This window comes from Bufo bufo, chromosome 2, assembly GCF_905171765.1.
Source record: "Bufo bufo chromosome 2, aBufBuf1.1, whole genome shotgun sequence".
Lineage (NCBI taxonomy): Eukaryota > Metazoa > Chordata > Amphibia > Anura > Bufonidae > Bufo > Bufo bufo.
Window position 1 is genome coordinate 271,624,076 of NC_053390.1, and position 13,560 is coordinate 271,637,635.

Sequence of the window (13,560 nt, forward strand, 5' to 3'; positions counted from 1 at the left end):
TGGGATGTATTGAAACATTAGATGTTAGGAATTAAGCTTTATGAGGTATTAAAATGTTGCGTTTTTTCTTATCATACAGAAGAGGTTGGAGAGTTAAGATTAAGGTTTGATTTTAGATTTATTTTTAGATTTATTGTAGATGTAAAAGGAAAAGGCTAAGTAAATATTTATGTAAACTGTGCAACTATTTCCTTTACATGAAAGGTACAGTGGAGATGGACATGTGATCATGATACCATGCTTTATGTAGAGTTTCTTCTACAATAAACTTTTATGCTCAGCTTTAATACTAAAAGTACTTTACTACATTTAAAAAAATTGATTCTCTTTTAGATCCAAAGTGAATTTAACTAATGGGAAGCAACAATGAAACATATGTGTCCTTGTTTATAATACTTGGCTTTCCAGGCTTGCAGAGATTAAAGTCTTTTACATTTATCATAGGATTATTTGTGTACATAACAACAATATTTGGAAATGTACTTATCATTTTCATGGTTCGGAAAGACAGTTGTCTTCATTTGCCTATGTATTTCTTTCTCGCAAACATCTCTGTGATTGATATTTTCTATACAACAAACATTGTCCCTCAAATGCTTTTAACATTTCTCATTGAAATTTATACAATCTCTTACACTGGATGCATTTCTCAGTTCTTTCTTCATATCTGCTTTGGATCGGGAGAATGCCTTACTTTAGCCATCATGGCATTTGACCGTTATGTTTAGGGATGAGCGAACCCGAACTGTATAGTTTTTTCGTAAAAGTCCGTGTTCGGGTTCGATGTTCGGCGCTTTCTTGGCGCTTTTTGAAAGGCTGCAAAGCAGCCAATCAACAAGCGTCATACTACTTGGCCCAAGAGGCCATCACAGCCATGCCTACTATTGGCATGGCTGTGATTGGCCAGCGCACCATGTGACCCAGCCTCTATTTAAGCTGGAGTCACGTAGCGCCGCACGTGACTCTGCTATGATCAGTGTAGGGAGAGGTTGCAGCTGCGACGTTAGGGCGAGATTAGGCAGATTAACTCCTCCAAAAGACTTCATTCTGTGATCGATCTGCAGCTGTGGATCATTGAAGTGCTATTATTGACTTGCTCACTTTTTTGAGGCTGCCCAGAGCGTTTTTAGATCACTTTTTTTCTGGGGTGATCGGCGGCCATTTTGTGACTTGTGGTGCGCCAGCACGAGCTATCACCAAGTGTATTTAACCATCGATAGTGTGGTTATTTTGTGCTATATCCTACATCAGCTGCAGGCTGAGCCTTTGTCACCGAAGTGCATTTAACCATCAACAGTCTGGTTATTTTTTGGCCATATACTACATCAGCTGCAGGCTGAGCCTGTGTCACCCAAGTGCATTTAACCATCAACAGTCTGATTATTTTTTGGCCATATACTACATCAGCTGCAGGCTGAGCCTGTGTCACCCAAGTGTATTTAACCATCGATAGTGTGGTTATTTTGTGCTATATCCTACATCAGCTGTAGGCTGAGCCTGTGTCACCCAAGTGCATTTAACCATCAACAGTCTGATTATTTTTTGGCCATATACTACATCTGGTGCAGGCTGAGCCTGTGTCACCCAAGTGCATTTAACCATCAACAGTCTGATTATTTTTTGGCCATATACTACATCTGGTGCAGGCTGAGCCTGTGTCACCCAAGTGCATTTAACCATCAACAGTCTGATTATTTTTTGGCCATATACTACATCTGGTGCAGGCTGAGCCTGTGTCACCCAAGTGCATTTAACCATCAACAGTCTGATTATTTTTTGGCCATATACTACATCTGGTGCAGGCTGAGCCTGTGTCACCCAAGTGCATTTAACCATCAACAGTGTGGTTATTTTTTGGCCATATATTACATCAGGGGCAAGTTGAGCCTGTCACCCAGCGCCTAAAAAATAGACCTGACATTTCTATTCAACCAAATCTGCACAGTTTTAGCTGGTCAAGTTATTTGTAGTGACTGTAAAAGCAGACTTTTTGTTCTGGGTTGAAAAAGCATTCCCAAATTTGCCATTCTGAAAATAACTAGTTTGTGGTATTTGAGGCCTACTTGAAATCTATCCCAAAAAGAAAATCTTACATTGAAGGTATTGATAGTGTCATTCAGAAAAACCTAAGACACACGCTAGCGTGCTAATAGAAGTGTCATTCTGTGATTAAACCTATAACTGTCACACAGCGCAAAAAAAAAACAGGTCTCACATCTCTATTCAACCAAATCTGCACAGTTTTAGCTGGTCAAGTTATTTGTAGTGACCGTAAAAGCACACTTTTTGTTCTGGGTTGAAAAAGCATTCCCAAATTTCCCATTCTCAAAATAACTAGTTTCTGGTATTTGAGGCCTACTTGAAATCTATCCCAAAAAGGATATCTTACATTGAAGGTACTGATAGTGTCATTCAGAAAAACCTAAGACACACGCTACCGTGCAGATAGAAGTCTGATTCTGTGATTAAACCTTAACCTGTCACACAGTGCAAAAAAAAAAAAACAGGTCTCACATTTCTATTCAATGGTCTGCCGGGTGTTCACTCCAAGGTCATGGAAGTCACGCCTGCGGCCACCCCGTTCTCCGAGGGATATGTCCTGAAATCCAGCTGAAAGCTGCAGAACATCAGTCGGAGGTCTCTCCACTACTGGCGGGCCTCTCTGGCGCCCTCTTCCCACAAGCAAAGGCTCGGCTGGTGGCTGCTGGGGTCTTTCAATGCGTCTAGGTTCTTGAGCCTCTTGCTCCTGTCCAGGCTGTCCTTGGCTGGGCTGCCCCCTGGCACTTGCTCTTCCGCGGGCTCTGGCTCGTCCACTCATCTTCTATTCCTGAGAGGATATAAACCGCTAATAAGGTCAATCTGCCGCCTAGCAGCTCCGCCGTGGCACAATCACCTCAGAACTCGCACACTGGTGACTTTAGGTATCTTCACTGGTCACTTTGAGCAGAATGATGACATCCGAGTCACGGCACCAAATGTAACCCTCTTTTCCTTGCACCATCTGCGACACCTCCAGCTTTCACACTCACTCGGTCACCAGCTCCTCCAGGCATAAACTCTAAGTGGACTCTAAGGGAAGACACTCAGGTCTTCTGTGGTTTAAAGCTTTATTGAGGTGTAGTGCACTTCGCTGGAGCCTGTAATACAACAGGGAAACACTGCCACTATGTGGTATACAGCCAGGTCACCAGCCCACCTATATCATAACAGGCAGTCATTATATTACATTCCCACATACATGTTACAGGATATAACAAAGCATACAGAAAAATGAACAAGAGAAAATCATTTACAAAGATATTGCAGCAGGGTGACCTGGAATACAGCATGTCTTGCAGCCATTTTAGGAAGAACACATGTCTCTTTAACTGTACATCATCTACTCAGCCTAGCATGTGCTGCAGGGTTTAAAGGCTGCTAAAAAACATACAGTCACTTTACATTCTACAGAACTATTATGGGTATATATTATAACTTTTTACAATAGATAAATGAACTTTAGCTTTAGAGAACTTAGACAGAGATCCTACCTCCTTCACAGTAAATGTCTGCACTGAGGAGACCAAACCAAGTAGCAGAATACACAGGGGGCTTTCTGGAAGAGTCCACTGTAAAGACTCTGTCTGTTAAAACTTTCCTCAGTTATCTAATAGCACATTTGAAGAGGTTTATTTAGCATGTCCTGACTCTCTGCTAACAGCTTATGAATATATGGAACTATATTTAACAAGTGATCATTGCTGCAGCTCCTGTATATTGGTATGACCCTATTGCAAACCTGCAGACTGGATATTTGGTGAAACTTCATGTGGTTCATATCGACTGTACTACACCACTGACTTGGTGCCTGGGCCTAAATATGTGACAGTGGCCTGTTCCAGTGGTGGGTGACGTGATGCCTGATTCTCTGCTATGACATGAAGACAGATTCTGTGCTGACATAAGGCCAGATTCTCTGTTACGGGACCTCTCTCCTCTGCCTGGGCCTAAATGTGTGACAGTGGCCTGTTCCAGTGGTGGGTGACGTGAAGCCTGATTCTCTGCTATGACATGAAGACTGATTCTGCGCTGACATAAGGCCAGATTCTCTGTTACGGGACCTCTCTCCTCTGCCTAGGTGCCTGGGCCTAAATGTGTGACAGTGGCCTGTTCCAGTGGTGGGTGACGTGAAGCCTGATTCTCTGCTATGACATGAAGACTGATTCTGCTCTGACATAAGGCCAGATTCTCTGTTACGGGACCTCTCTCCTCTGCCTGGGTGCCTGGGCCTAAATGTGTGACAGTGGCCTGTTCCAGTGGTGGGTGACGTGAAGCCTGATTCTCTGCTATGACATGAAGACTGATTCTGCGCTGACATAAGGCCAGATTCTCTGTTACGGGACCTCTCTCCTCTGCCTGGGTGCCTGGGCCTAAATGTGTGACAGTGGCCTGTTCAAGTGGTGGGTGACGTGAAGCCTGATTCTCTGCTATGACATGAAGACTGATTCTGCGCTGACATAAGGCCAGATTCTCTGTTACGGGACCTCTCTCCTCTGCCTGGGTGCCTGGGCCTAAATGTGTGACAGTGGCCTGTTCCAGTGGTGGGTGACGTGAAGCCTGATTCTCTGCTATGACATGAAGACTGATTCTGCGCTGACATAAGGCCAGATTCTCTGTTACAGGACCTCTCTCCTCTGTCTGGGTGCCGGGGCCTAAATGTGTGACAGTGGCCTGTTCCAGTGGTGGGTGACGTGAAGCCTGATTCTCTGCTATGACATGAAGACTGATTCTGTGCTGACATGAAGCCAGATTCTCTGCTATGACATGAAGACTGATTCTGCGCTGACATAAGGCCAGATTCTCTGTTACGGGACCTCTCTCCTCTGCCTGGGTGCCTGGGCCTAAATGTGTGACAGTGGCCTGTTCCAGTGGTGGGTGACGTGAAGCCTGATTCTCTGCTATGACATGAAGACTGATTCTGCGCTGACATAAGGCCAGTTTCTCTGTTACGGGACCTCTCTCCTCTGCCTGGGTGCCTGGGCCTAAATGTGTGACAGTGGCCTGTTCCAGTGGTGGGTGACGTGAAGCCTGATTCTCTGCTATGACATGAAGACTGATTCTGCGCTGACATAAGGCCAGATTCTCTGTTACGGGACCTCTCTCCTCTGCCTGGGTGCCTGGGCCTAAATGTGTGACAGTGGCCTGTTCCAGTGGTGGGTGACGTGATGCCTGATTCTCTGCTATGACATGAAGACAGATTCTGTGCTGACATAAGGCCAGATTCTCTGTTACAGGACCTCTCTCCTCTGTCTGGGTGCCGGGGCCTAAATGTGTGACAGTGGCCTGTTCCAGTGGTGGGTGACGTGAAGCCTGATTCTCTGCTATGACATGAAGACTGATTCTGTGCTGACATGAAGCCAGATTCTCTGCTATGGCATGAAGACAAAAACACAGAAATATAGTGGCAATACTGGAGGAGCGGCTCAACCCCTAACACTGTAGCGTGTTTTACATTGGGGGAGCAGCCCCACCGCATGTGGACCGCAGCAAACGACTATCCCCAGCAAAAAATGCATACGGTGGAGGATGTCGGCGCGGTCCACATGCACCACAAGAGCATCCTACACAAAACGGAGCATTGTGCGGATGTAAATACAATCATATAAATCACAGAAAAAATGCACCAAACGGATATGCCACTGACTATACTGGCTAGTCATAAATGCAGATATTAAAAGCTGAGACTTTCGCCAATATATTCCTGTCAGGAAAATATCGGAGCCCATCATTGCACCACGTCACGGTCACTCAGCATGGCAAAGGGTCCTACCACTACGCTACCTATGGTGTGAACACGGTCTGAAGGTGATGTAATCCAGCTCGCAGCCAGGCTTCCACACAAACGCCTAGCAGGACAACTAGTGCAATGTGAACAAAGCCAGACTGCAAGCCACGCCCATATCAGACCCTGTGATGGAGGTCACCAGGTGCAAAAGAGTGTTTGAATGCCAGGTAACGGCACATACACTACATATAGAACAAGACAAAAACACAGAAATATAGTGGCAATACTGGAGGAGCGGCTCAACCCCTAACACTGTAGCGTGTTTTACATTGGGGGAGCAGCCCCACCGCATGTGGACCGCAGCAAACGACTATCCCCAGCAAAAAATGCATACGGTGGAGGATGTCGGCGCGGTCCACATGCACCACAAGAGCATCCTACACAAAACGGAGCATTGTGCGGATGTAAATACAATCATATAAATCACAGAAAAAATGCACCAAACGGATATGCCACTGACTATACTGGCTAGTCATAAATGCAGATATTAAAAGCTGAGACTTTCGCAAATATATTCCTGTCAGGAAAATATCGGAGCCCATCATTGCACCACGTCACGGTCACTCAGCATGGCAAAGGGTCCTACCACTACGCTACCTATGGTGTGAACACGGTCTGAAGGCGATGTAATCCAGCTCGCAGCCAGGCTTCCACACAAACGCCTAGCAGGACAACTAGTGCAATGTGAACAAAGCCAGACTGCAAGCCACGCCCATATCAGACCCTGTGATGGAGGTCACCAGGTGCAAAAGAGTGTTTGAATGCCAGGTAACGGCACATACACTACATATAGAACAAGACAAAAACACAGAAATATAGTGGCAATACTGGAGGAGCGGCTCAACCCCTAACACTGTAGCGTGTTTTACATTGGGGGAGCAGCCCCACCGCATGTGGACCGCAGCAAACGACTATCCCCAGCAAAAAATGCATACGGTGGAGGATGTCGGCGCGGTCCACATGCACCACAAGAGCATCCTACACAAAACGGAGCATTGTGCGGATGTAAATACAATCATATAAATCACAGAAAAAATGCACCAAACGGATATGCCACTGACTATACTGGCTAGTCATAAATGCAGATATTAAAAGCTGAGACTTTCGCAAATATATTCCTGTCAGGAAAATATCGGAGCCCATCATTGCACCACGTCACGGTCACTCAGCATGGCAAAGGGTCCTACCACTACGCTACCTATGGTGTGAACACGGTCTGAAGGCGATGTAATCCAGCTCGCAGCCAGGCTTCCGCACAAACGCCTAGCAGGACAACTAGTGCAATGTGAACAAAGCCAGACTGCAAGCCACGCCCATATCAGACCCTGTGATGGAGGTCACCAGGTGCAAAAGAGTGTTTGAATGCCAGGTAACGGCACATACACTACATATAGAACAAGACAAAAACACAGAAATATAGTGGCAATACTGGAGGAGCGGCTCAACCCCTAACACTGTAGCGTGTTTTACATTGGGGGAGCAGCCCCACCGCATGTGGACCGCAGCAAACGACTATCCCCAGCAAAAAATGCATACGGTGGAGGATGTCGGAGCGGTCCACATGCACCACAAGAGCATCCTACACAAAACGGAGCATTGTGCGGATGTAAATACAATCATATAAATCACAGAAAAAATGCACCAAACGGATATGCCACTGACTATACTGGCTAGTCATAAATGCAGATATTAAAAGCTGAGACTTTCGCCAATATATTCCTGTCAGGAAAATATCGGAGCCCATCATTGCACCACGTCACGGTCACTCAGCATGGCAAAGGGTCCTACCACTACGCTACCTATGGTGTGAACACGGTCTGAAGGCGATGTAATCCAGCTCGCAGCCAGGCTTCCACACAAACGCCTAGCAGGACAACTAGTGCAATGTGAACAAAGCCAGACTGCAAGCCACGCCCATATCAGACCCTGTGATGGAGGTCACCAGGTGCAAAAGAGTGTTTGAATGCCAGGTAACGGCACATACACTACATATAAAACAAGACAAAATCACAGAAATATCGTGGCAATACTGGAGGAGCGGCTCAACCCCTAACACTGTAGCGTGTTTTACATTGGGGGAGCAGCCCCACCGCATGTGGACCGCAGCCATGCTGAGTGACCGTGACGTGGTGCAATGATGGGCTCCGATATTTTCCTGACAGGAATATATTGGCGAAAGTCTCAGCTTTTAATATCTGCATTTATGACTAGCCAGTATAGTTAGTGGCATATCCGTTTGGTTCATTTTTTCTGTGATTTATATGGCATGAAGAGACTGATTCTGTGCTGACATGAAGCCAGATTCTTTGCTATGGCATGAAGAGACTGATTCTCTGCTGATGTGAAGCCAGATTCTCTGCTATGGGACCTCTGTCCAATTGATATTAGTTCATTTTTATTTTTTACATTTTTATTTTAATTCATTTCCCTATCCACATTTGTTTGCAGAGGATTTACCTACATGTTGCTGCCTTTTGCAGCCCTCTAGCTCTTTCCTGGGCTGTTTTACAGCCTTTTTAGTGCCCAAAAGTTCGGGTCCCCATTGACTTCAATGGGGTTCGGGTTCGGGTTCGGGACGAAGTTCGGTTCGGATCCCGAACCCGAACATTTACGGGAAGTTCGGCCGAACTTCTCGAACCCGAACATCCAGGTGTTCGCTCAACTCTAGTTATGTTGCAATTTGCAATCCTTTACATTACCTAAATATCATGAATAATATAGCATGTATTTCCTTAATAGGAGGAATATGGGTTTTGTCTCTTATAGCCAACCTACCACCCCTGGTGTTTCTTTGTCAAATGCATTTCTGTGGCGCCAATACAGTCAACCATTTTTTCTGTGATGCTCCACCACTGTTAAAGCTTTCCTGCACAAGCACACAACTGGTAGAACGAATCAATTTTGTTGTTGCTGCTAGTATGATCATGAGCTCTTTAACTATGATCATCTTATCTTATTCTATGATAATCAGAAGTGTTATCGCAATTCCAACTACAAAAGGGAAAAAGAAGGCTTTTTCTACTTGTGCTTCTCATCTCACAGTTGTGGGAATTTTCTTTGGCAGTTTGATAGTCATGTATGGGAGACCAAATTATAATAATTCATCAGATTATAACAAAGTTGTGTCCGGCTGCTATACAATGGTTACGCCCATGTTCAATCCTCTTATATATTCTTTTAGGAACAGAGACATGAAAAACGCTATAAAGCATAATTTAATGTGTAAAGCTGGATAAGTGATTTTCACATCCGTATGCTCTCTCCGTGCAGAATGGACGGCACACGCTACAAAACATTAAAGTTAATGGACCAACTCACATGTCAATTTTCTTCAAGGGCCATTGAATTGTGCATTATTTTTCTCTGCTTTTTGTGCTAGACTCGGCGATGACTGATGCCGTGTAGATGGAATAAACAAATAAAGGAATTCAGTCACAGACAATACTGATTCCACACGGATGGAAAATCCGTGTATTTAGTGGATGGAATGATGATACGTTTTACAACGCTTTTCTGCAAATTTTCCTAAAATTTGTTACTTTCCCTCTCCCTTTATAGATCTATAGTGCCTTGAAAAAGTATTCATACCCCTTGAACTTTTTCATATTTTTTTCATTTTACACCCACAAATTTACATGTATTTTATTGGGATTTTAAGTTAAAGACCAAAACAAAGTCACAAGTATGTATGAAGTGAAAAAAAAATGGTTTTCAATTATTTTTTCAGAAATAAAAATCTGAAAAGTGTGGCATGCATTAGTATTCAGCCCCCTGTACTCTGATACCCACCAAAAAAATCCATTGTGACCAATTGCCTTCAGAAGCCACCTAATTAGTAAATAGAGTCCACTTGTGTGTAATTTATTCTCAGTATAACTACAGCTGTTCTGTGAAAGCCTCAGAGGTTTCATTAGGAATCTAATGCACTGGAAGAGCTGAAGGACCAGTGATGACATCACAGTCATGTAATCAGTGCTGAAGGCAGTGGTTAAGAAGGACGGGGATGATGTCACCATCATGTGACCAGTGCAGAAGAGGATGGCACTCAGCAGTGAAGAGGAGAAGTCCTGGGGAAGAAGCTGTGGTGAGGTACGTGACAGTGGTAAGCGAAGGGATAGATTCTCAGTGTGAGAGAAAGAGTAATTCTGGGAGTTGTGGTTATTTAACTGTGACTGTATGTCAGGGCTGAAGGCAGGGATGCTATTTACATGAGACTGTATGTTGGAGTGGGGTGGAGTGATGTTATTTTCACGGAACTGTATGTTGATGGCGGCTGTGGGAGGGAATGATGTTATTTACATGGGACTGTATGATGATGGCGGCTGTGGGAGAGAGTGATGTTATTTACATGGGGCTGTATGTTGAAGGCGGCTGTGGGAGGGAAAGATGTTATTTACATGGGACTGTATGATGATGGCGGCTGTGGGAGGAAGTGATGTTATTTACATAGGATTGAATGTTGAGGGGGCAATGTTATTTACATGGGACACTAAGTTGAAGGCGGCTGGGGGATGGAGTGATGTTATTTACATGGGATTGTATGTTGATGACTGCTGTGGGAGGAAGTGATTTTATTTACATGGGACTGAATGTTTAGAGAGTGATGTTGCTTACATGGGATTGCATGTTTGAGGCGGCTGGGGAGGGGCCGATATTATTTATATGGGACTGTATGTTAAAGGTAGCTGGGGAGAAGGTGATTTTATTTACATGGGACTGTATATTGGAGGGGCTGAAGGGAGGGAAGTGATGTTATTTACATGGGACTGTATTTTAGAGGGGGCTGGCGAGATGGTGTGATGTTATTTACATGGGACTCTACGGCAGAGGGAGGGAAATAGTGTTATTTACATGGACTGTATGGTGGAGGGGCTGAGGAATTATAATTTCTGAGAATACTAAAGGGAGGAATATAACTACAGGGGGCACTGCAGTGAGCATTATAAATACTGGGGGCACTTCAGGGTGATGATAACTGTAGGGGGCAATATAAATTTATTTTAGGGGCAATATAAATACTGGAAGCGCTGTAGGGGCATTTTAAATACAGGTGACATTAGGCACTCTAATTACTACTGGGGGCTCTATAGGGCTCTGTTACTTATAGATCCACCTTATTTCTAGTAAGAGCACTATGGGTGTCCTTATTACTACTGAGGGGTCTGTAGAGAGCTTTATTACCACTGGGGGAATAATAGAGGGCCTTATTTCTACTTGGGACTCTGTGAGAGCATTATTAATACTGGAGGGCTCTTCTACTAATGGAGGCACACTTGGGGAGCATTATCACTTTTTGGGGTACTGTATGGTTCAGTATTGCTAATGAAGGCATTTTGGAAGGGAATTATTATTGGTGGAACTTTAGCACGCTTGTTATGGGGGATTATCTGTATAATATCTTTCAGGATAGTATTTGAGGGTATTGGGCAGCAGAGCGAGCAGCAAGATAACACTGGGAGGTCATGTTGGGAGATTATGATAGAAAGGTAAGGAAGCTAAGATGTCTGAAAGAAGTTGTCCAGACCAAATGGAGAAGATGATGACAGAGAATATTTACGTCAGAGGAGATATAGAGAGGTATGTGCTGGATGTGAGAGGTATGTACTGCTGTATGGCAAATACAGTAAAATGCGGTGTGCGGGGGGAGGGTCAAATTAGAGAATTGGGCCATATTCTTTGGGGCTGGGCCCCGGATCTTTTGAGACCCTTGCAATGCATCATGGAAAACCAAGGAACAGGGGACAGCCTCCCCTTGTTACACGGAGAAGTGTGGAGAAGTGTAAAGCAGGGTAATAAAAAAATATCCTAAGACCTGAACATCTCACGGAGCACTGTAATCCATCATCTGAAAATAGAAGGAGCATGGCACAACTGACAGCACAGGCAAGGAGAGCACTAATTAAAGAAGCAACCAAGAGGCCCATGGTCACTCTAGAGGAGCTGCAGAGATCTACAGCTCAGGAGGGAGAATCTGTTGCAAGAAAACTGGAAGTCGTGTACTGAAGACTGGCAACATTAAAGCCATTTTTGAAAGCAAGACATAAGAAGTTCCATTTGTAGTTTGCCATAAGCCATGTAGGGGACAGAACAAGCATGTGGAAGAAGGTGCTCTGGTCAGATAAGACCAAAGTTGAACTTTTTGGCCTAAATGCAAACTGCTATGTGTGGTGAAAAACTCACACTGCACATTACACTAAACACACCATCCACATTGTGAAACATTATAGTGGCAGTATCATGCTGCGGTGGTACTTTTTTCAGCTTGGACAGGAAAGCTGGTCAGAGTTGAAGGGAATATCAATGGAGATAAATACAGGGCAATCCTAGAGGAAAAACTTGTTAGAGGCTGCAAAAGACTTGAGACTGGGGTGGAGGTTCATCTTCCAGCAGGACAATTACCCTAAACATACAGCCAGAGCTACAGTGGAATAGTGTTACAATGGCCTAGTCAAAGTCTAGACCTAAATCCCATTGAGAATCTGTGGCATGACTTTAAAATTGCTATTCATAGGCACCATCCAATCTGACTGAGCTTGAGCTTTTTTTACAAAGAAGAATGGGCATAAATTTCAGTCTCAATATGTACAAACTTGGTAGAGACATACCCCAAAAGACTTGCAGATGTAATTGCAGTGAAAGGGAGGCTAAATACTCATGCACGCCACACTATCCAGATTTTTATTAGTGGAATTCCATCCACATTTCAGGAAAAATTTTATTTTACACAAATCTGAATTTCCTTGCACTTTGTGGTAACGGATATGATTTTTTTTCTAAAATGGCTACTGCATGTGTTACCAATTGAAAGTAAGAAGTCCAGGAATGAGGTATCAATCAGCAGATAGCCAGTCCTATAGCCAGTCCTGCCTTTTTACAGTGAACTAAGCATAGGGAGAGACGTGTCAAGTGCTTGGGAAAGTGTTTTACAAAACTTTTAAAACTTTTTTTCTGACACTGTAGGCATAGGTAGAGCATAGGGAGACTGTAGCACAGTGTAGGCTCTGCAAGCTGAAGGGATAAATAGGATAGAGTACAGTTTATATCAATCCCCTGTGATGGGCACAGATATCTAATTGAATGGTGTTCATCTTGTTTAATAGATAAGCAATTCTATTATGTCTTGATTCTCAAACTGGGGTGAGTAAGCTGTCTATTATAACTGTTATTGGGGTACTCACCGTGTTTAATAGATAGGCAATTCTATTACACATTTATTCTCATATTGGGGTGAATGACATGTGTAATATAACTGTTATTGGGGTGTCTGCCTTGTGTCATACATAAACAATTCCATTAGGTCTTGATTCTCATAATTGAGTGACTAAACAATATAATATAAGTGTAATTGGGGAGTCCACCTTGTTTCATAGATAAACAATACCATTAGGCCTTGATTGTTATACTGGGATGAATAAGCTGCCTAATTCTATTGTTATTGGGGTGTCCACCTTGTTTCATAGATAAGGAATTCTATTACACCTTCATTTTCATATTGGGGTGAATAACCTGTGTAATTGAACTCTTATTGGGGTGTCCACACTGACATTGAATAACTGATTTTACATATACAGTTACTGTTACTGTACTGTTCAGTAAGTTCAAGAAAGAGGTGCCAGGACCCTGCAAAGAAATGGTCAGTGACAAAAATGTTGCTGGAGGGCGGAGCCTGCAGTGGATGGCTGTGTGAGTGCTCAGCTCCGTATGTGAAATCGCCCTAACAGCCTGGAATTTCAGCC

The 13,560-nt window shown here is 43.9% G+C and overlaps 1 protein-coding gene across 1 annotated transcript; it reads left to right on the forward strand.

The window, feature by feature from the left end:
- The first annotated feature begins 527 nt into the window (after positions 1-527).
- On the forward strand, positions 528-9,060 carry LOC120990778 (olfactory receptor 6M1-like). The gene is made up of 2 exons (XM_040419681.1): positions 528-717; positions 8,492-9,060. The coding sequence occupies exons 1-2, from the start codon at positions 528-530 to the stop codon at positions 9,058-9,060; spliced, it is 759 nt and encodes a 252-aa protein (XP_040275615.1).
- The last annotated feature ends 4,500 nt before the right edge of the window (positions 9,061-13,560 follow it).

Excerpts from the sequence above, each read along its gene's own strand:
- LOC120990778 (XM_040419681.1), top strand. The coding sequence starts at position 528 with ATGTATTTCTTTCTCGCAAACATCTCTGTGATTGATATTTTCTATACA. Across the intron at positions 718-8,491 it reads AGCCATCATGGCATTTGACC|GTTATGTTGCAATTTGCAAT; the intron begins GTTATGTTTAGG and ends CGCTCAACTCTA.